The sequence below is a fragment of the Pararge aegeria genome, chromosome 6 (genome assembly GCF_905163445.1).
Source record: "Pararge aegeria chromosome 6, ilParAegt1.1, whole genome shotgun sequence".
Taxonomy (NCBI): domain Eukaryota; kingdom Metazoa; phylum Arthropoda; class Insecta; order Lepidoptera; family Nymphalidae; genus Pararge; species Pararge aegeria.
In genome coordinates, this window is record NC_053185.1 from 15,975,319 (window position 1) to 16,000,278 (window position 24,960).

General features: G+C 36.2%; 1 protein-coding gene across 4 annotated transcripts in view; it reads right to left on the bottom strand.

The window, feature by feature from the left end:
• The window catches only part of LOC120624290 (nitric oxide synthase-like protein), a 170,211-nt gene that overhangs the window by 16,236 nt on the left and 129,015 nt on the right, over positions 1 to 24,960 (bottom strand). For all 4 annotated transcript variants that reach the window (XM_039890748.1, XM_039890747.1, XM_039890746.1 and 1 more), the window contains 6 exons: positions 22,182 to 22,318; positions 20,117 to 20,279; positions 6,539 to 6,630; positions 5,245 to 5,386; positions 3,309 to 3,448; positions 190 to 364 (listed from right to left, as the gene is read on the bottom strand). In XM_039890748.1, the coding sequence (XP_039746682.1) occupies positions 190 to 364; positions 3,309 to 3,448; positions 5,245 to 5,386; positions 6,539 to 6,630; positions 20,117 to 20,279; positions 22,182 to 22,318 (849 nt within the window). The remainder of the gene's footprint in view (positions 1 to 189; positions 365 to 3,308; positions 3,449 to 5,244; positions 5,387 to 6,538; positions 6,631 to 20,116; positions 20,280 to 22,181; positions 22,319 to 24,960) is intronic.

A 24,960-nucleotide genomic window follows, 5' to 3' on the forward strand; every position in this document is an offset into this window, starting at 1 on the left:
CATTGCGGTTAACCTCCTCAGCTCTGTGTTGCAGTAGGCAACGCTGATTTTCAGTAGGGATCCAACGTGATGTCACGGGGAGGCGGCGTCATTGTCTAACTTAGTGCTTATATACTCCTTGGGTAGACTATCGATAAATAAACAAGATAATACAAACAAATCGTTTTGAACCCAATAAAATCTACTCACCTCCAGCATATTCAACCGATTAGTGTCACAAAAGTTCCGGCACCCAATCTCCGTGCTCATATACCAGCCGTTGAAGGCGTTAGCAGTGAACTCTATACCGCCGCAGTCGAAGCGCATGCTGGAGACAGCTGGCAATGCGTACCAGCGCAGCTGCAACTCCTCGAACCAGTCATGTCTATATAACAACAATATATATAATTAACAACAATTATTATAATTAATAACAATTATTATAATTCATAACTATTATTATAATAAATAGCAATTTTTAAAATAAAAACCTTAAAAGCCTTAATTATAAAAGTGCCGTTGAATTTATGCAGTTTTGTGTCACTATTACTACAGTTGTACGAACAGTTGAAGTTTTTTTTTTCCACTACAAATTAGCCCTTGCCTGAAATCTCACCTGGTGGTAAGTGATGATGTAGCCTATGATGGTGTGTTATAAGTGTGAAAAAACACTGTTTTATTACTAGTTCGTCACGTTCGTTTAAGGCTCTGCAGGGCACCTGCTAAAGCACGGGAACACGGAATAGGAGAAGTTTACCCACGTTTATTATTACACATATATTATTTGGATATTATTTCCACTTGTGCGCCAGTGCTGTGTGAGAAAATTGCCTCCTGCCCATGCTAGACGTGCTAAACGTTTGTCTGCGCTATTCCTTGTACATATTTAAATTTGGCAAACCGTTACTCCTGTGACCGTAAGACCGTCTGAGTGCGATTTCATTAATTTCTTCGACGATAAAGCTTCATACAAACGCCGCAAATTATCAACCAATTGTGATACTATGATTTAAAGAAATGCAACGAAGTTAGTACAGAAGTATTCAATCTTCCAACATAAGTCGACCGGCAGAGTTATAACGTATCTCAGGAAAGGTTCGCAACAGGCGTAAATCTCGCGAACACTGCTGTTAAACGTCACTTTTATATTTACAATAGTATGTAAAGGCACTGCTAAATTACTAATTCGAAGTAAAGTCTCGTTCATTAATTATGCCCTGAACGTTTGTTTGCACGCGTTGTATTTTATTCGCTATCCATCAAAATCTTCAAAATTGGCAAACCGCTAACCATATGACCGTACGACTGTCTGAGTGCGATCACATTACTTTCTCTGGTGATGCAGCTTCATACATACGCCGCAAATGATCAACCGATTACTGTAATATTGTGATTTATAGAACAGCCACCAAGTTAGTACGGAAGTATTCCAACTTCCAAAAGTCAAACTTCACTCTTGCGTACAATAAATTACAAAAGTGATGTTTGACAGCAGCGATCGCGAGACTTACGCCTGTCGTGAACCTGTCCAGCAGGACAAGCGCAGGCCTGAGATAAAAATTATATCCTGAGAAAGGATATAATTAACGTGTCCACCTGCTAAAGTACCGGAACAGGGAATAGAAGAATTTTAGACCCATTTTTTAATACACGTATATTATTTTGATATAATTTCCACTTGTGCGCCAGTGCTCTGAGAGTTGATAAAGCTGTGGAAGGAGATACATTTTTATCCTTTAACCGGGGAGAAAATTGTTTCCTGCCCATGCTAGCCGTGCTGAGATACGTTATTACTCTGCCAAAAGAAAAGGATTCAATCAAAACTTGTCACATTACTAACAGCCTATCAGAGCCTGTTAACATTATCAACACCGAAACATTATTGAATGAGCTGGATTTATCGCCTATAAAAGCAGATTGGAGATCACTGGACCACACTTTTACGATAAGCAATCTACTCTGTATGGGCGGTGAGCGCCTATTTGCGGACCTTTACAAAGCACAATATGCATTCTCTGACTTTTTATGTCGGCATAAATCTGAGATGAAAAACGATAGAACGACGTGTTTCACGTAAGTAGCCGTGTTATGTGAGATCTATATCTATCAAATGATACAAAGGATTCAGTTGTTTTGTATATATGTGGCTCTAATGATATAATGTACCTATCATACATAGTGAATATACTGTTTTTTGGCAAACTCCCTGGAGCAGTAGTGAGAGCTTTGTCTTTTAAGTTAGAAGTCCCTGGTTAGATTCCTGGAGGTCTGGTCTGGTGCATGGCTTCGACCGTGACTAGTTACCGAAAAATAATTCTCACTAAGCAATCTAGCATTCCAGCTGAATTCTGGTAAGAGGTTTTGTTTTATATTAAATCTTACATGCTTGCCCGCTAGATCTTGTCCTGCATACCCTCGAAGATAGAGATGAGATAAGACACCAGGGCTATCTTGAGTGGAATATAAAAAGAAGGTCTGATTGAGGATTAGTCTGGCGCGCGGCCAGACTAACGTCATCTACCCTGGAAACTTTGTTGTGGAATTAACTAACTTTTTATTCAAAGCTAATCCTCATCAATCATCCATAGCGAGATAAATATAATGTACCCAATTCGTAAAGAGCGAGGCCAGTAAAAGCTGCTTAACGGATACAGCATCTTTAAGTGGGGTCCATTTTCCAACGTAATTAGATATAAATTGGCCAATTGGCGCAGTGGGCAGCGATCCTCCTTTTCAGTCCAAGGCTGTGGGTTCGATTCCCACAACATTCATCCATTTATTCATTCCCTTCCCCTAATCTCTCAATAAAAGGAATGTGCAGTACCCTGACAAGTCACCAAGGCAAGGTTGCGAAGAACTCATTAAATATGTCATATTTTTGTTTCAATAAATAAGTAAATAACTGTAAAATGTTTGTGTTATGGACATAAATGTTTTTCAGTGGCTTGGTGTTTGTCTGTATATTATATTAAGTATTTATGAATATTATTTATAAAAATATTCATCAGTCATCTTAGTACCTATAACACAAGCTACGCTTACTTTGGGTCTAGGTGGCGATGTGTGTATTGTCGTAGAACCTATATATGTAACTATAATATATACAATTTAAACAAATAAAGACTTTCAATACACTTAGTCATTTGACCTAATTCCTTATTATAAATTTTTGATAAATTTAAGATCACAATAATGTTAGCAATTAGTAGTAAATAGTACTTCACATACGTAATTTAAAGAAAAAATCTGAGAAGTATATAACTTGTGGTCGCTTGTTGAGAAAAATAAATACAAAAATGTTTAGTGCATTTTGTGGTATTGATACTTACGTGGGGTGTGTCATATGAATCTCCATCACTAGCTCCCGGGGGATCTCGAAATAGTCGGGATCCTTGCCGTTAGCCGACAGCACGAGCGGCAGTATATCCCAAGCGGTACGTGGCGGCTTCCAACCCAGTTTCAGGCAAAGCTACAGTGGAATAATATGATTAGGTGGATACTTTTGTGTAGCACATACACAAAGCTATTGGTAGATATTTTTAAGAGTTTATAACCCTAACTAAAAATTTGAAGTGTGTTTGTGTTTATTTTATCCTTCATTCTCGCATAATTACCTTGATTTTTGGCATAGACTTTAAATGACGGAGAGTAACAAAGAATACTTTTTATCCCGGGAAAACGCAACCAATAAGTTGAATTTTGGTATAGATTTAATTGAAAGGACGGAGAGTGAAAAAGAATACTTTTTATCCCGGTAAAACTATCAGTTACTACTGAATTATTAGAAAAACGTTTTAAACGCGAAAAAAAAAACGCGGGCAACACCTTGTTAATAATAAAAGACACACATTCTGAATAAGTGTTAATCGATATACTATTCATAAAGTTTACTGAGCGTAGGTATACCTAAACGAAGATAAATAAATTTTGTCTGTAAAAAGCAGCGATAGGTACTCTTCTATATAATCATTTATACATTTTTCCTTTAATTATAAAACACAATTTGGTTCCACTAAACAAGAGAAATATAATTAAATAATAAAATCAAAGCTTATTCTGAACTTTAGTTACTAGAACCAGGTGTGGCAAAGTCGAGTGTAACAATATTGAGGTATTTATTCCCAGAGTCCAATAATGCCAGACACTGTAGCAATCAGATTAAACTTGTTTAACAACAATATAACTTCAAGACTCGAAATACAAATCAGAAACTTTGTTTAATAGCAAATATTTTCTGTTTATAATATTGTTCATCCAAAAGATTTTGGTAAACTTTATCCGCATCTTATGAACATTGAATTCTAAAGCAATAGGTAGACGCTTTTTGTAACAGCAGCAAAAACTGTTGCTCACGTTGCATTTTTTTTTAAACATGCAGGAGTAATTTCCGCAATTAAATTTATGTGTCTCTCCCCATTCCCCAAGTGTGAGCTATACATAGCTGTGTCTAAACATGATTTATTTTTAAATCCCGCCGAAAGGTTTCCGGGGTCCTATCCCAAAGGGTATCGTTTGTAGAAAGCAGGCCTCGTGTGCCTTTTTTTTTATATATTTTTTTTAATTGTAAGTTAATTGATAGCGAAGTATATCGTAGCTTACGTATTATATAAATAATAAATATACTACAACAATACTCACATCGCAATCTAGCCCCAAAGTAAGCGTAGCTTGTATTATGGATAGTAAGATGACTGATGAATAGAATATACAATTTGAATAATAAATACTTTGAATATACATATATAAACACCCAGACACTGAAAAACATTCATGATCATGATCGTGGGAATCGAACCTACGGCCTTTGGCTCAGAAATCAGGGTCGCTGCAAACTGCAAACTTTAATGGACTTGTTATATTTCAATAAACATACATATCTATGGTCTTTTTTGTGGGAATAGTTGACGGACAAAGCAAAGGGCCTACTATGGTAGGTTAATAAACAGAGACAGAAAATTCACAGGGCAAGTAAGGAGCACTTCTTGCAACATGCCGCCCTGTGACCATCAATATGAGTCGTAGGTGTTAAGCCTCATGTGCCAATAATTACTCTGGTTACCACGCCATTCAGACCGGAACTTTGCTTCGCGATATTTGTAGCCATAGCACAAGCTACGCTTACTTTGGGGCTAGATGGTTATGTGTGTATTGTCGTAGTATATTTATTTATTTAATATTCAGTACTACTTCCCCGGTAGTACTTCCCCGGACGAGCTCTGACACAAAAAGCTTTACTACCAGATATGCTCGTATATAAAATCTTACCTCAGTAAACTCTGCGTGCATCGGGTCCCCCAGCACGGTGCCATCAGGAAGCTTGTACCCTGCATAGCTGATCAACTGGCTGTTCCATATTCTATAGTCGTGCATGCCGTCTGTGCGTTGAGGGAACACAGTGATCGCTGACCTGTACAATTTTGTATTGGTGGAAAATTAACACGTCGATTTTATCAATGGAAATAAAATATTCTTTTACTTAATATTGGTAAACTGTTTGTTGTTGTTATCTAAAAACTTAAATGTGTATATTGATAAACTTAAAAACTACTCTGATTTTGTCGATCCTTATGGCCTTTGAAAGCTACATTCTCAGCAAGTTCGAGCCGCTTTGATTATCATTTCAACCAATGGACGTCCACTGCTGGACTTAGGTCTTTTGTAGGGAGTTCCACAATACACGGTCCTGGGCCGCTGGCCTCCAGCAGCTCCCAGCGACTCGCCTGATGTCATCTTTCCACCGCGTTGGGGGCCGACCTACGCTGCGTTAACCGGTGCGGGGTCGCCATTCCAGCACCTTAAGACCCCAACGTCCGTCGGTTCTCCGAGCTATGTGCCTTGCCTATTGCCACTTCAGCTTCGCGACTAGCTGAGCTATGTTGCTACTTCTCCTACGGATCTTCTCATTTCTTAATCACGTAGAGATACTCCTAGCATAGCTCTCTACATCGCCCGCTGAGTGACTCTGAGCCTTCTTATGAGGCCCAGAGCCGCTTTACCCACAGCTAACAAAATTGTACGTTGGCCATAATCACCACGCTGGGCAGGCGGGTTTCTGATCGCAGTAGATGTAGTAGTAGCACAGAGGACGCTGCTGCCCTCTCTACGCTATTTTCCCTTAGTCGCCTCATACGACACCCGCGGGAAGAAGAGGCGGGTGACAACTGTATACTGATCTGCCGTCAACACATGGCATTTTTACCACATAAAGTACCTTATACCCAGTGCACTTCTTCATTTATTATTCTATTATTAGAGATAATTCTATTTTATTGCATCTTTCTTCTTTATGCATACTCTAGTCAAAAACCCTGCACGCCACTGCTTATACCTAATAACGTATAATTAAAAGGTGCTTTTTAATCGTTATTATACAAAAAGTTATTTTACTATCAAGGCAATCTTATATATGAATACATCCATTAAATTTTAATTTTATTATTTGCCCGAATATACATACATTAAATGCGACGGTAACATGTAAATAATACAAAAAGATGGGCAAGATTACGGCTAAAGGACCTCAGACTGCTGTTACAGACAGACGGCGTACATGACGAACCTGATATTTCCCTTATTGGTGCTGTACTTGATATGATTGCAAAGGGCTTCAAACATTCCACTGGTCGTGGTCACTTGCCGGCAATCGAACACCTAGACAGGAATAAAAACAGTATTGAAATAGTATTAAAAATAACTAGGTGCACTTCATACTATGACTACGTAACAATGGTGATAACAAAAGAAGATCCGATCAAGTTTGTTGTGGGATTCTTCTTAGACCGGACCCTCGTAATTTAGTTTTAAGTTAACGAATGTAGTTATCGCCATCATCTCACTACCATGTAGATGTTTTATGTAACGTGACATTAATAGGCCTGTTTGAATAAAGAAATATATAATAATAATAATAATAATAATAATAATAATAGTCATTTATTTCAGGCTTTACCAAAAAAATTTAATATCAGTTACGAAATAAAATTAAATGCAATTGAAATAAATAAATACATGTCAAAAATAAATAAATTAAAAAAAAAAAAATTACATCTAAAAAAAATATATGACTTTCATTTTGAAAGAGTGTCTGTAGGATGCGAGACACAATTAAACTAACAAATATAAGAAATAAAACTAAAGTTACGTAAGTCACATATGCAATAAAAAAAACTTAAAATAAGTTACACATAAATAATAATGGGTGCCTGACTTCCGGGACTCAGAAATGTATACTATAGTTAGTATATTTTGGCCGAATAAATGTTTTTAATTTATTTATTTTTTATTTATTTAGAAATCCATCCAAAATTCCTAAAACCTGGCAAGTGACATAAACTTATTCTTATACCAGAAATAGAATCCACGCATGTCAAATCGCTTAGAGGCACGTCTTTGTCGGTAAAAGCCTCCGACCAGACTAGACCAGAGTAAATTCAGAAATTATGAATTCCCAATTTGCCCCTGCCAGGAATCGAACCCGGGTCCTCTTGCTTAAATTCACAGCGCTCACCGTTGCTCAAGGGAGGTCGTCAAAACCAACAAACAAACAAACAAACAGAGGCATTCTTTCAAAGGCGGGTGATGCGACGCGGAAAGTCGGGGTATTTTGTAAAATATCGGATGGAAGTTTGTATAGGAAAATGTAGTAAAACAAGTTGAGCGCGGACTAAGCAGGAAACTGTTAGTAAATAAAAATATAAATAAATTAAAATATACTACTACGACGAATATTGCATTGAAAAAGGCTTTATTCAAGTACAATATAATTTGCGTTTTTTATTGCAATCCTAACAGGATGGTAATCACCAGCGAATCGAGCGCGATTTATATTGTTATATACGATTACGTTGTTTCTTTATATTTCACGTTAAGCTTATTTTGTTTCCTTACTGAGCTCAATTGTTGTTTTAAATTTGACTGTTCTCTTTAGCGTCCGAAAAAAATTCACTAAAATAAATATAAAATTGCCTGCGCAGAATCTGGCCTAAGTCACAGTAAACAGAGTGATAGCATTACCCGTTACGTTGGCGGCTCAATCAAGCGAAAAGTTTCAGTAAATCAGAAAAATATTTGATTTGTTTCTTGATTGATTTTTATTTCTTATTAATAGACCACTTGCATTTTGTCGGAGTTTTGTCCGCGTTTTTACGGTTTTATTACTGATAAAAAGTAGCCAATCCCTCCTTTTTTCTAACTCTATGCCAAAAATCAAGTTCATTGGTTAGTTAGGGTGTAAAGGATGGACAAACAAACAAATAAAATAAACTCTTTGGCATTATAATGTTAGTAAGGATTTTGTTTATGTTAACACTGGACTGCTCCATGTGGTCAGTTTATTATTTATGTGATTATTACTTGTAACAATTTCAGATGAAAATTCATGTAGACCTAAAATGTTTTCTTCCTTCTTTTAGGCATTGTACGTAAAACGAGGGTATACAAAATAGGTGCGAAAGAATGAAACAACTTGTTGGCTTGAACACTTGATACAAACTGATAGCATATAATAGCCAAATTAACTTAATATACAAGGAAGGTAATACGTCGTCACTGTCCTAGCACATTTAAAACACGACACCAATATAATAATATTATATTGTCATCATCATCATCGTCATAATATCAACCCATTACCACTACAGAGCACGGGTCTCCTCCGACAATAAATAAATAAAACAAATAAATACAATACGACAATACACACATCGCCATCTAGCACCAAAGTAAGCGTAGCTTGTGTTATGGGTACTAAGATGGCTGATGAATATTTTTATTAATATAATACACATAAATACTTATAATATACATATGAATACCCAGACACTGAAAAACAATCATGCTCATCACACAAAATAATTTCCAGTAATGGGAATCGAACCCACGGCCTTGATATTGGATAGAAGCAGGCGTTACTTTGCGGAAATCCATGATATATTATCAAAATTAAGCTTAATTTGCTATACTCCGCAAAAAGCAGGAGCATCTGTGTGGTGTAATTTATAATTTCTTCAATCCTTATACTCCACACCAAACAATTATTCATTGTTAAGACTTAACAATTATTCATTGTAAAGTCAACATCTCCTGAGGATGCTCCGGTTTAGGAGCGAAACGTGCGTAGAGGGTATATTGCCGAAGATCTGTTTGGTGTGGAGTATATGGATTGAAGAAATTATAAATAACACCACACTGATTCTCCTGCTTTTCGCGGAGTATAGCAAATTAAGCTTAATTTTGACAATATACCACGGCCTTGAACTCAGAAAGCAGGGTCGCCGCAAACTGCGCCAATCGGCCGTCGACAATGAGAAGGGTTAAGGCCATAGCCCTCCACGCTGGTCAAGCGCGGGTTGTTGTATCCCCACACCTTTGAGAATATTATGCAGAACTGACAGGCATACACATTACCTCGCGATGTTTTTCACCTTCACCGTTGAAGCATGAGAATATTTTAATTACTTAAAACGCACATAACTTCGAAAAGTTGGAGGTGCGTGCTGGGATTCGTACTCGCCGCCCTCGAGCCCCTACCCACTCGGCTATAATACCGCTTTTTTATTATCAGAATAATATTTCAAAACTATTTATAAAATAGGATTAGTTTTTGTTTTTAAATGCAATATAAACCAACAGAGGGAATTATCAATACGAGACTGGAGTTAGGAAATTAACACTTAAAACTCCGTGCTTCGGAGAGCACATTACGCGGTCGGGGTCAGTTATTATCAATAACATTTTATTCTTCGAGTACAAACTTGTATGCAATAAAAAGACCGACCACAGGTTCGAATTTCAAAGAGATTAACTGCATTTTAAGGAGCTCTTCAGCTCATCGCAATGAAGATCAGATCTTCATCAAATTTTTGACGACATAAATAAATATAGTACAATAATACATACATCGCCATCAAGCCCCAAAGTAAGCGTAGCTGGTGTTATTGGTACTAAGATGACTGATGTATATTTTTATGAATAATACACATAAATACTTATAATATACATATAAACACCCAGACACTAAAAAATATTTTTCTTTATCACACAAACCTTTCAGCACGCGAATTGTTTATTTGAAGTTTTTTTTACTGTTATTTTGTTTCTTTTCTGTATAATTAAATGTGTGTTCAATAAAGTTTTACAAATAAAGAAACATTTTCCAGTTGAGGAAATCAAACCCACAACTCAGAAAGCAGGGTCGCTGCATACTGCACCAATCGGCCGTCAACATGCATAAGTACGTCATCGATCGAGTCCTAGTGAGCACGTAATCAACACAAGTATATGGTTTGTCAAAATTCCTATCAAAGACTTATTTTCTATACTGATGATGATAAAAACATTATCGTACCTATTTAAAATTACTGTGTACGCATTTGCCTCTAGAAATAATAAGAAAACACTCTGCTAACTGCCAACCGCGACCTGGCTTAAACAGATTAACCCAAGCAATCTATTTAAGCAACGTTATTACGAAATGAACTCGCAAACATCAGAAGGACTTAAAACTCCTCCTTGTAATTCCGATGGAAGGCGGTGAATGAGGCAAGCGAATAAATTACTCGCAATATCGTTATGTTGAGGACCCAATCAGACGTTCTAATTGTTGTGCAGAAAAAGTTTAATTACAAATATTGATTTTTTTTATTGTTATATCTTATTGGCTGAAAACCCATAGCCTATAAACGCTAAACAGAGCAACACTTCGCCGGGCATGCAAGGAACACCTTCTGCAACTTGCCACCCTTTGTCCATCAAATTCAAATTCAAAATTCAAAATTCATTTATTTCAAGTAGGCCTACTTTATAAGCACTTTTGAAACGTCAAGTATGTATGTTTGTAGTGACTCTACCACCGGTTCGGAAAGCAGATTCTACCGAGAAGAGCCGGCAAGAAACTCAGTAGTTGCTCTTTTCCAACATCAACATTTACAATAATTTTACTATCTTGCGGGAGATGAGAGCGAGGCTGGCTGCTTCCAATCTACCTTGTCATTGAGGAATTCATCAGATGTATAATAACCTCGCTGTACTAGATGCGTTTTTACACTTTTTTTAAATGTATGCATTGGTAGGTCAAGTATTTTCTTAGGAATCATATTTCAGCTTTTTGTTTATAAAGAGCAATATTTTGTCTCACAAAGACTATATTATTATAGATATATTGCGAAGCTACTGTAAGCTACATCATCCCGAGACTTAGGTGTTGAGGCTCAAACCTTCTTTATAGGGAAATAGTTTAATAACAAATATTGTATATTTTGTAATATCTAATTGACGGAAGCAAAATGCCCACCTGATGGTAAGTGAAAACCCATCGCCTATAAACGCTAAACCGAGCAACACTTCGCAGGGCATGCAAGGAACACGTTCTGCAACTTGCCACCCTGTGTCCTTCAATTAGGTGTTGAGACTCATGTCCTCGTTATACGACGTGTTCCTTAAATAAATGTACTACGACAATACACACATCGCCATCTAGCCCCAAAGTAAGCGTAGCTTGTGTTATGGGTATTAGATGACTGTGAATATGTTTATGAATAACTAGTTGTACTGCCACGCTTCGCTGTTGACCATTTTTATGGAATGGTTGAGAAATGAGAAACAAAACAAAGAATACATTACATATGTCAGCGCGTGTTTTTCTCGCTTTCGGCAGATGGCGCGGCACTGGTACATCGATCGTTAAAAAAATCTAGTTAAAAAGATCGTAGTATCGTCGATCTAGGTAAAAGATCGTAGTTTCCCGGTCGCGGATATGTGTAAAATTTCAGCTCGATATGTGCACAACTTTTTAAGTTTTTAAAGCGTACGTAAACCAACATAACATTTTTATATACATATATAGATATACATAATATACAGATAAACACCTACCAATGCATAAGTTTAAAGAATGTGTTAAAACACATTTATTACATCGAGGTTATTATACAATTGATGAATTTCTTAATTACAAGGTTTCTTGGAAGCATCCGGCTCCGCTTTCATCTCTCACAACATAGAAAAATGAATTTTAAAATGTAAAATGTAAATTGTTGATATTGGAAAAGAGCAACTGCTAAATTTCTTGCCGGCTTCTTCTCGGTGGAATCTGCCATCCGAACCGGTGGTAGAGTCACTACACATAGACAGACTTGACGTTTCAAAAGTGCTTATATTTGGCCTACTTGAAATAAATGAATTTTCACAACCAAACACTGAAAAACATTCATGTTCATCACACAAACATTTTTCAGTTGTGGGAATCGAACTTTGTTTAAAAATGATAGACTTACCATTAGGTGGGTTATCTGCTTTGTAAAAGCTAAGCAATTTATATAATGAATGTAATGTTTAAAAATCTCATCTGATTTTACCACTGATAGAAAATAAAGGCGGGCTAGCAAGCTAAACTCAGTTTATGCGCTTATCCAGTCGCCACTGAATGCCACCAACCACACTCGTACAAAAAGATTACTATGACCAATATAAAAGTTTTGACGATGGTCATTATGGAAGTAGAGAAGTGTACGTAATGGTGCGCGTAATTTAAGTTCCTCAAGAGCAATTTTCGCGATGGTCTCCTTATGAGTTTTATTATGTGAACTCCCTCGGCCTTAATATATCGTCGTTCTTCTTAACCCCCGACGCATCAACGACGGGTGTTATAAGTTTAACTTGTCTGCGTGTGTGTTTGTGTGTGTGTTTTATTTATTATTTATTTATTACATAAAGTTTCCAAAATAAAAATACTTATAGCTAGCATCAGAAAACCACCCAGGTTTGTAATATTTGCTAACAGAGAATTAAGTCTAGGTACGTTAACTACAGAACATTATTGCCAGTTTACCATGTTGTGTATAAAAATGATCATAAGTTACTTAAAAAGAAGGACTTCAGTTTTTTCTTAATATTACGAGGTGCGTGTGTGTGTGTGTGTGTGTTTGTGTGTGGCATGAGGTTCCAGTAGAAAGGTGTATATGTCGGCAATATCCTTAACTATGGTCCGAAATAGTGCTAAAGACAACGCATGGTTTTGTACTATTTTTATTTTATTTTAAACTCTATCATTATTGCAATAACTCTACAGGCGCCGCGGTTGTTTGCTCAGTTGGATACTGGAACAAACTAGAAATCAGCGCTAAGCATTGTTGCTAATCTATAACATGATGTGTGCGGCCGTAATAATAAAGTTGTGAGTTAACGGAACTCGTACGAGCAAATTATAGCAATTTATTAACGCCGTACGAGTTCAGTACAATGATGGCTTCAGAATGCTGTTGTTGTATGCTGTTGGGCTTGTTTATGGATCATAATATGTATATGAAATGAAAAATGCTTTAGCTACAAGTTCAAGCTTATGTATTACCTTAAACCACCAATACGCATGAAGACCAATAGACAAGCGTGGTTAACACGGTGAAAACTTTTCCTTTCTTTTTTTTACAGAATACCCCATTGCTCAGCTTATCCCTATAAGCCGAGCAATGAGTATTATATAATAGTATGCATTGGCTATACGGGGTAGACCTACTTAAAACAAATGTTATTTATTTTAAGTACGTCTAATATAAGCACCTTAGAAACCTAAAGTATGCCTGTTTTTAGTGCCTTTACCATCGGTTCTGGAGGCAGATTTTACCGAGAAGCCAGCAAGAAACGCGACATTTGCTTTTTATTAACATTATTATTTTTACGATAATTATTCTGTATTTTTAGAGATGGACGCGGAGCGGTGTGCTTTAAAGCAACTTAAGATTGGTTATGTGTAATTTTATATGTAGAGTATAGTTCATACTGAACGCAATATAAGAAACATCAGTGAAACTTGTTATGAACGTCAAATCCCAAATACGGTGTGTCAAACGATAAAAAAAACCGAGCAAATAGTTTAAAATAAAATTTTATCATCATAATATCAATATAATATTATTATTTTAACGATAATAAGCTTGTTTCATTAAGTTTAACTAGTCATGTAAGTAACTAAACATTTATACAATTTGAACCGTAATTTAATACAGAATACTAATGTAAGATAAAACACTTCGAACACGTAACTGTTATCGTTCCAAAACGTCATTTGTTGCGCGGTGATATTATATTGAAACAAGTTAGGACAAATATTCCGAGATGTACGTACCAGCATACCGTGTCTAATTATTTATTATACTTCATATTTTATACGCTCACATGTAATTTATTGTAAACACGGTAGGTACACGTAGTTTTGAATGGTTTTGTTAATACATAGCCTACATTGCATATGTTAAAATATAAATTTAACTTATGAAATTCTGATCAGCTTTACGTGTATGGGGAAATAAAACATCGCGTCAAAAATATAGGTTAATAACATTGAATGATCCTACCAATATTATAAATGTGAAAGTGTGGATGATTGGACACGCAAAAGCGGCTGAACAAATTTGGATGAAAATTGTCATGCATGTGGCTTGGAAAAGAACAGGCTACCTTTTATCTCGATTCTTTACTTTTTTCCTAAGGGAAAATTGCAAATTGTTAACGAGCTAAGCCGCGGGCAGACAGCTTTGAAATTTGTTATGTATGTCACATATGCTATAAAATGGATATGTACTTTCTATACCAAACTCTCAAATAGTTCTCTTGGTAGGATTAAAAATTGTTAACGAACGATGTTTTAGAGACAATTCTGAAGTCCACGAAAACGAAGTCGCGGGCAGAAGCTAGTATTTAATAAAAACACGTAATTATCATCATCATTTCAACCGATTGACGCCATCTGCTGCACATAGGTTTTCTGTAGGAAGTTCCAAAATCCACAGACCTGGGACCAATGCTGCCCTTTGCCACTTCAACTTCGCAACTCGTTGAGCTATGTCGGTAACTCTAGTAAGTACATGTTTAGTGACACGTATTCAGTAAAACTAAGAATAGGAATTTTTTAGGGAAGGCTAAATGTCGTGATTCGACAGGTCCTTACACCGAGCAGGTTAACGTAACTCCACCGTTACGTTTGTTAACTTTAAAAGTTGCGAATAACTTAAGGGCTGCGTTCGTTCCGAACAAACTATGGTGAAAAGAATGCGTGCTTAGATTGTCTTTTGTTTCTACTTTGAACATTGATGGAGTGCGGGAGATGTTTAACATTTTTTCATTAAATATCTAGCATAGTTGAAGTTTCAAAAACAAGCAGGTAATTGCCCGTGTTTTTGTGTCGAAGGGGGAAAATCGAAGTTTTCTCATTCGAGCCGTTAAATTAATTTAGTTTCACCGTGTTCACTGGGGCATTTGTGCGCCAAACAACAATCAACGTCATTTAGTTAGTTCACTGTTGTTCTGCTCGATACTGAAATAAATTAATTAATTGAACACGTCAAAAGTGACCAGTGGATAGCATATGCACGTTATTGTTTTTGAGTTAATTAATAAAATAAATCAAATAAAGTTTGAGACGATTTCAGATTGTTGATACCGGAGCACAGATTTCGGATCTTTTTATAGAATCAATGTTACTTGTATATAAAGTGTCAAAATGTAATTTAATGTTCTTGTGTTTAATCTATACTTATAATAAAACTGTAACTGGAAGATTTCTGTACATTTAATATATTTTGATCGAGGCATGCTTTATAATGAGTCCAAAACAGATTTTTATTTAATTGTTGTCTGTCTGTCTGTCCGGGCATCACGTGAAACTACTGAACGGATTTAAATAAAATTTGGTATAGTAGTAGCTGCTATTCTGGGTCAACATATAAGATACTTTTTATCACGATAAAAAATAAGTTTTCTCCGGGAAACGGGATGAAATTTTTTATCAATTCTACTTCATAGCTCCGTTAAATTTGGACCGATTTTGATATTTCTTTTTTTATTTAAAAGTGTATGCAAACAAGCATGTATTGTCTAATTTTGAGATCTGATAAATATTGTCGGAGATAAAGGACATAACTCTTCACCCACTACTAGCAAGTCGCAAGGCTTATGGTACAACGATCAAATGCATGCGTACCATCCTACTGATATTATAAATGCTTAAGGTAGTGAGGCTGAATGTATGGATGGATGGATGTTAGTATGGATGGATGGTTTTAGTGTATATTTTCCTATGGTTTTCTATAAATTGACTGAAATATAACGATGATTGATGTTTTCTAAAGATGTCATACCGACTGAGAGTTTTACTGGCGTACGCCGCGAAAATGATTGATGATACATAAAAATAATGTACTACATGTTTAAAGTAATCGTGATTATCTACAAAAGAATCCGCGAGGATAGCCTCGCGGATTCTTTTGTAGATAATCACGATTACTTTAAACATGTAGTATGTGTATGTCTTACTGTTATGGTTAAGTCACAATAACTGCTTTTTTTATAATTTTTCTTTCAAAATACGGGTATAATCGTAAGATATTGACATTCCTATCATTATATTAATCCTTATCCAAATAGTTTTGTAAATATTTATTTTGATTATATACCTGCAAATTCCTTTTTAAATTATGGTATTATGGTATAGGATATAGAAACGCAAAAAGCAAGAAAAATGCAATAATATAGTTTGGAAATAAAACTGGACCTGGTAGGTAGCGCTGCAATTCGTTTCTAGGTATTTTTAAGATATTAAAACCTCTAAAAACCTATTCGGTAATAAATTATCTTATTAAAGTCGCTAACAGTGACATGCTTTTGGATCTTTGATACCGGAGCACGGAGACTTCGGGTCTTGGTAAAAGAATCAATGTTGTCCTAATGATAGGCTATAGAATAAAAAAACTAAACTGCATGATTTTTTTTTATGTAAATGATTTCAATATAGATTAAATAAAAATTCCGTAAAAAAAAGATATACAGACTTAGAAAGTTTGTTTCTAAGTTTGTATATATTTTTACACAATTCTTCCTCCTCCGCAACTACTGTTCTAACCTTTTGACTGAAATTCGGAATAGATTTTATTACCTGGATTAACAAATAGGCTACTTTTTACTCTAGTTAAAATCATGGTTCAATCAAACGCGCAATTTGTAAAAAACTGTGTTTGCTAAAACAAACTTTATTGGAATAAGATAAATACCAGCTGCACGCCGCGCTTAATAAGTCTGTAAACATAATAGCAATATAAAAATCGTGTACAGACTTATTCGCCGCGGGCAACGTCGCAGAGCGCAACCAGTGCTTTATAATAACAAAAAATAACGTTCGTAGAGCACCAAGTAGGTCCTGCTATTGGCACGCATAGATCTTTTAAACTACGCAACATAATTAAATACCGTCTCCAGCAATAGATACTGTGTGTTAAGAGGAAGTTTTATATGCAGTATGCATGCTAGCAGAGAAAAGCCAAGAAATTCAAAGATTTGTAATGTGATGTCGGAAATAACATACTTTAATGCGCTTCCATTGCAACACTAGCTAAAAACAAGTGCTGTGGTCGTTTAGCAGAAAACTCGACGGAATGACAAGACGTTACGGGTAGAATTGTTATCAACCGCTTGTCGCGACTATAGCCAGGCATATTAAATCAGGCAAACAAGGACCAAAACAGTATTCGTGCAGGATTAGTCAAAGCTTACGCCCTAACAACAAAGTCCACGCAAAATTAGATCCAACTTCGCATACATAAAATACCTTTTGTCGTCAGATTTAAACAAGTTTCTAAGCCTACTACACACTTTATATTGAATCACACAAACAATGTTTACCACCTTATGGTGGCTTCACACGTCGCATAAATAACATGATCTTTCAACTTGAATACCACTTGCGCTATGTCGAGCGGGATACCCTTTTATAGTTTTCTTTCTTTTGATTATTCAGTTGTACCACGCTTTCAAAGACTGTTCACGGTTTAAAAGTTTCAAATGGCATGCAAACCTTACTCGTTGTTTTGAGAAATCTTGCGTTTACCTTTCGCCGTATATAAAAAATAGGCTATGAATGCTCTAAGCACGAACGTAAACCTCGTCGCACGCGTAGGTGTAGGTTGTATATTACGGGTTATTTACCGAGCTATTTTAAACAATACACCATTATTCCATCCAGATAAGTATATTAAATACGTCGAGCATTTCAAGTAGATTAAAATTGTCCTTTACATATTATATCAGAGATTTAAAAACAGGGAGGAGTATAAGAATTTTACGATACTGACATCAAACTAAGAACAGGTTTCCAAGTTCAATCTAAAGCATAAATTGAGCGGAAATTGGATTGAAAGACGTCGAGATCCTATTTTACTTATACTTATATGTATTTTAAATGTATATATTTTAAATTGTAGATGAAATCAGTTTAGACAGAAATATAAACATTATATAAAGCAATGTGATATAATAACTTGTTTAAATTGATATACGACCTTTGAAAAGTGCAATTTTTCCTACTAGCTGACGTCACAGCCGCTGAAAGACTGCTAAAAAGGCATATAGTAATTACAGTGGTAGTACGAAAACCGTGGTTTACTATTGGCAAAGCACTCATGCCGCATTTGCCAGAGAGATACATTTTTAAATGCATTTTAAATTTATATATTTACAGTCATTAGTCGTGTGTAGCCTTGTTAAATAAAGATAAAGCCGCATTGCCAGGGAATGTAATATGTTTAGTGTTTACTCACACAATACGCAAAGTAACTACTATTGTTTGTAATTTGTCCCTGTTATTTACACCGCTGAATTGATTGTTTCCACTACGTTTCAACCGGAGTTAAACATTTAACAAATATTGCTTCTTATGTTAGCGGTGTATTATTTTGTTGAGTCTAATATAATCAGACTGTAATAACTACAAGCTTGTAGTTCGGTTTGGCTGAGTTACATGCAGCGATTGCACACTATAAGATCCGATGTCGTGGCGAATTAAATCAAACCAATCTTTATAAGTGTGCATGTAAGTCTTAATTTAAATCCTAATTAACGTAAATCTTAATGTTCATTGTATAAAAATAATGTTTCACAAAAAAAACACTGACTTTGTAATAAAACTAAAAAGCAAGAAATAAATATTTTCCACAACATTTTTAAGACTGTGCCGTGTGTGTGTGTTACTTTGTATAGATCATATAATTCGTAATCCATTTTATATAGAAGCAAAGAAAGTACCAGTAGTAATAGCCGAATGTCAACTGCTCATAACCTTCTACAAAATATTGTTTTTATAGAAGCCGGGCTGTCGCTTCAGGAGGTCTCCCGGCACTTCACCATCAGCTCCTTTATTGTGACGAGCATAAATTGCCTACCTACTATATACCATGATCAAAACAGAACCAGTGTTTTTGTTATTTCCTGCTTTCCCTTTTAATTTGTGCAATAAAGACTTTATCTATCTATCCTTCGATTTCCTATCCCGTAGAAATCGATTTATCGATAAATATAGCTTATTTCTTGGGTATATATACTATCCTTACTAATATTATAAATACGAAAGTGTGTTTGTTTTTTGTTGTATGTCCTTGCTTTTAGTCATGACAAAGCAAAGAATCACTTTGACTTGGCACAGATATCGTTGAAACATAGGCTACTTTTTATCCGAGGAAAACAAATAGTTCTCAAGGTATTTTTATAAATCTTAATAGAAACAAGCTTACTCGGGCAACTGCTGGTTTATTATAAAGGAAAACTATGTGCAAATGTTCAGTTTTCTAGATCTTAAATCTCGTTTTAATTGAGACGGGGAGTGAGGTAAAAGTGGTAATTTTTGAAAATAGGCAGATAACAAATTCAAATTCATAAATGTTTAGTTCATGTAGACCTTGTCAAAGGCACTTATGAAGCGTTCATCCTTTTAACATGTTACCACTAATGTTAGGTGATGGTGATAACTGCATTCGTTAACTTATAACTAAAGCTAGGAGGGTTACAAAGGTGCCCTGGTCTAAGAAGAAGCCTACAGCAACATAGTTATTCGGAATTTACCCCTGTTTAATATAGCACCTCCATTAGATGGTTATTATTTCCACCCGTGCACCCATGATCGGAGAGTTATAAAACTGTGCGAGAAGACCAACATGTTGTCGTTTTCTTATAGAGAAAATGTCTCTCCAACGTCAGCCGTGCTGAGGTAAAAATAATAAAAAAACGGAATTGAAAAACGCCTCCTTTTATGAAGTCCTACTAAAAAGTTAAAAATTAGGGCTTCATTTAAAAAATTCTACATCGTCTTGTTAGAACTCACCTGTAGCTTAGACCATTGTATCCTGCCGATGCATCGGCTGGCATTCCTCCAAGCCAGCTTAGCTCCAAACACCAACTCGGTGGTGGTCAGTTGATAGGTGCCAGTCTTCACCACCTCTTCTTGTACGGTCTTCCAGCGGGCTTCGTGAGCTACGGTGTTGGCCCTGAGTAAATAACAATATATTTTTTATAGTAGAATACATAAAAACTACTTACGTTTTCAACGAGCTCCTTCGCAGTGGGGAGCGCTGTGGTCTTATAACTAAAAAGGTTTCGATTCCTGGCGGGGGTTGGTTTAGGGTGAATTTCTTTGGCCTGGGGTCTGGTGGAACCTTTCGGCGGTGGCTATATACGACCATAGTGACGAAGACGTGCCGCCAAGTGAATTAAGGTTCCGGTATAATGTCGCGTTGAAACCAATTAGTCAACCCGAAACAAACTAGCTATCATACATACTAACTAGTATAATAAATGTAAAATAATCGAAGCAGTTATAGCCCATTGGGTGGGTAGTTCTCCATAATGTTCTCAAAGTGTGTGGAGTCCACAAATCCGCACTGGGCCTGGGTGGTGGACTACGGCCTTTGCCTCTTCTCAATGTGAGAAGAGACCAAATATATTATGCTCTGTAGTGGGCCGGTAATGGGTTGATATATTGATGATAATGGTGAAAATAAATGTTTCCTACAACCCAAAGTACTGCTTGCCGGAGTGAAATACTCGGCTGGCTGGAGTGATCCAGCGGTGAGCCGCTTCAGCGGCGACACGTTCAACGGACGGTCTCAGGGCAACCAATTGCGGAGACGGCCCAGGAACAGAAGAAGTATAACCCAAAGTACTTTAAAACATACATTCTCACAATGAAAGGTACCTCTCCGGCAAAATATTTTGGAATGACGCTTGACACGAAGTTAGGCTGGAGAGGCCATGATAAATAAAAAAATCTTAGATAGGTATTAACTAATTTTATTTATTTATTTAAACTCTTTATTTGGACACCACTATAAAGTTAGGAAAATAAAAAAATACAATGGAAATACAAAGATAGAAGTAAAATACAAAAGGCGGCCTTATCGCTTAGTAGCAATCTCTGCCAACCTTTTTTTTTTTATACTACGACAATACACACATCGCCAATCTAGCCTCAAAGTAAGCGTAGCTTGTATTATGGGTACTAAGATAGCTGATGAATATTTATATGAATAATATACATAAATACTTAGAATATACATATAAACACCCAGACACATTCATGCTCGTGATGAGCAAACATTTTCCAGTTGTGGGAATCGAACCCACGGCCTTTTGGGCCGTTTAGCTAAGATGTGGAACACCCTCCCGGCAACTGTTTCCTGCCACATATAATTTGAGAACCTTCAAGGCTAGAGTGAATAGGGTTTTTCTAGGCAAGCCTGCTCCAACTTAGACCTCATCATTGCTTTCTAACGGGCATGATTGTCGTCAAGCGCTGGCCTATCGTTAATAAAAATAAACTTTCTTTGTATTCCATAATGTGTACACATAATTTATTTCTCGAGGGCTTCACCGGAAAGTGTTTGCTTGTACCACTTCACCTAGTATTCATGTGCCACAGTCTAAGCTATGTAGCGTGGCTTTCGAGGCATAATATCTTTGTTTATTTACACATACTTTGGTTTGGAACTGAGACACTTGCTCGTAATCTCTAATCACTATGAACATTATCTAGACGGGCAGGCTACCGAGGCGTGCATGTCACGCTTGTTTGTTTACGCGAACTACAATGTTTGTCGTAGATATAGATTTTATATTTTCTCAATACAACTGTTTTTAAAAAGCCTTGTGAAACGGTGATAGCTTAGTCAAAGCAGCACCTCTAACTTTCCGGAGTTATGTGCGTTTTAAGAAATTTAAATATCACGTGACACAAGTCAAAAGTGTTTACCAAGCAACAGCGTCCTCTATGCTAGTACCACACTACTATTTACTGCTACTACTACTGCGATTATGGGCAAAGCCTTCCGCTAGGAGAGGACTTTAATCCATCAGTAGACTGTTATAGGCTATTGATGATTAACTGTATTTACCTTCGTATAGATGCGAAGTATTGCCCGAGAAAGTCCTTGGCATCGCTGAGGACTTCTTCCGGGTTCCGGGGCACGTCTCCTCGACCGGGTATAGCCATGAGGCTGCCCAGACAAGACTTCTCGTTGCATAGTGTAGGCTGTGAACAAACAAAACGTGAATCAATAACTTGAATGTTTACAATTGACTCTACATTTGCCCGTTCCGTAATTAAACCGTATTAAACGGTTATTAAAAGTATTTGTAAAAACCGTAATGATTAACCGTTTTTACAAATACTATCGCTGTTTTCCTGAAAAAAGCTCGAATTCACTCTCGGGAGGCCGAGTTCGAATCCCAGCTCGCACTAACTTTTCTAAGATGTGCGTTTTAAGTAATTATAATAACCTGTTCTTATACTTTTTAACGTACGGTTCAAACTGTCTGAAAAATAATGACGCGTTGTTTGGTCGTCCGTGACAGCTGATTATTTCACTAATTTATTTATAGTGGAATAAGTAATTCTTAAAATAACTTTTATTCGTGAAAATCGGGGTGTTGACACTTTAATCTGAGTTAAACAGATGAAATGTTTATAGGCTTTATTTGTACATTCTAAAACAGATTTTAATTAATTTCAGCATTATAGTTTTGGTTTAAATTAACACCGATTGTACAATTTACATTGAGTGATAAATACCGGTGAAGATTAATAAATTTAATTATCTTATTGAATTCACATTTGTGTGAAGCTACATTTTAGCGTCGTTATCTCATCACACGTAAATATAGTAGCACCCACCTGTTACACCTCTTATGTGCTTTATTCGAAAAGTAAGTACCCTACTATTTGCGTCCCAAATTACACAATCCGGGGTTTATTGCCGGTTGGAACATACTTTTAACTTTGCTCAGATATGTTTTATATCAGTATTATATTATGTGGGGCCCAAAAGTCGGTGTGTGCCTGTTAGTGGCATCGTATTTCCCGAAAGGTTAAACCAATTTTGTTTTGTTTTTTTTTGTTTAAAAGAGAATTTAAGGTATGTTTGATGATAAATTGGTCAAAGAACCACAAAATGGCGGATTAAATATTTTTGACAACTCTCTCAATGTGAGTATTTTATAATAGATACTAGAATAATGTAGAATATGCTGCAAACCGGGGGTTTTTAAATTTTAAATTATTATTGTATAGGTTTACCTTTAGTGTATTTTATATATAATTAATAGGTTTAGTTGTCTAAAGAAAATAAATAAATCGCTGAACGATCCGCTGACATCCAAACTAAATAAATTTATGCCCCACCTGGGAATCGATGCCCGGACGCATATCCTTAATTGAACATGATAACAACTAGACCAACGGGGCAAATTTTGCACAGGTAGCCTTGTCTAAATCAATAAGGTTTAGAAAGATGACAAAACAATGAATATATATTTTTTTATTCTACTACAAGTTAGCCCTTGACTGCAATCTCACCTTCTGGTAAGTGATTATGCAGTCTAAGATGGTAACCCGTACCCCTAATCGGTTTTTACGCGACATCGTACCGGAACGCATTATCGCTGAGCACGTCTTTGTCGGTAGAAGCCTCCCACCAGATAGAAATCAAAATAAATAATATCAAATCATAAATCAGATAAGTTAAAAAAAAGATTTGTAAAGATCACGAAACAATGAATATCAAATCAAGCACTCTCTATTATTACTGTAATAGGTTTATTGCGTATGTTACCGAATTTCTTCAATATAAGCACATCTTTCAATCGTTTTACGACGTTCATAAAGAGAATTGTCCATAAAAGTAAATAATGTTTCAATCTTAGAAACACTGACATCGCAAGACGAATACAGAACACGGTTTCAATTAAATCATACCTACCTACTTATTTATAAATGTGGCACAACGTCGTCCAAAATTTCCTCTTCTGGGAATCCAACCCCTCCTAGGTCCCCTCACTTATAAGACGCGCTCCGTCCGTATAAGTCCGTTTTCACTAGGAAACGTTTAAATCGGATGACGTGCCTGATGATTTAGGGGATGCTAGAAGAAAAACAACGTTGCGCCAACTCTTAGATAACGAATAAGGACGATAGGCGCCATATACAGTTAATACATCGATTCGCCGAGAAGGAACTCGTAAACTGACATTAATTTTAACAGATGATTTTTTTTTTCATCCTGCCTGCCTGCCTGACTGCCTGTCTGCCTGTCTGTCCGTCTGTCTGTGACAGCAAGTAACAGCAAGTCGCAAGGCATATGGGATAGCGATCGAATGCATGCGTACCATCCTACTAACATATATTCTAGTCACATATTATAAATGCGAAAGTTTGTTAGGATGGATGTATGGATGGTAAATGTACGAGTATGTATGGACGGATTGATAGATGGATGGATGGGTGTTTTGACGCTTTAACGCCACAACTAATGAACCGATTTGGCTGAAATTTACAGATACATAAAATACATTCTGAAATGGCTCATAGGCTTCTTTTTATTTCGGAAAAGCCAACAGCTCCTACGGGACAGCATCGATATTTTTCGCGTTAGTCTTTCAAAATCCAAGGAACGGAGTTTTAGATTGACTTGGTTATTTAAACAGGCATAGTTGTAATATTATAAATCTTGTGAGTTGGTTTGGTCAAATGCGCTCATCTCAGTAAATGCTCTTCCGGTATATATATATTTTTGGATTGGTAGTATCAATTAAGGCTATTTAACATAACGCCAATGGCATTAATGAGAAATGTTGTAAAAACTGCAAAAAATATCCTTTTATGAGAGATTCCGATGC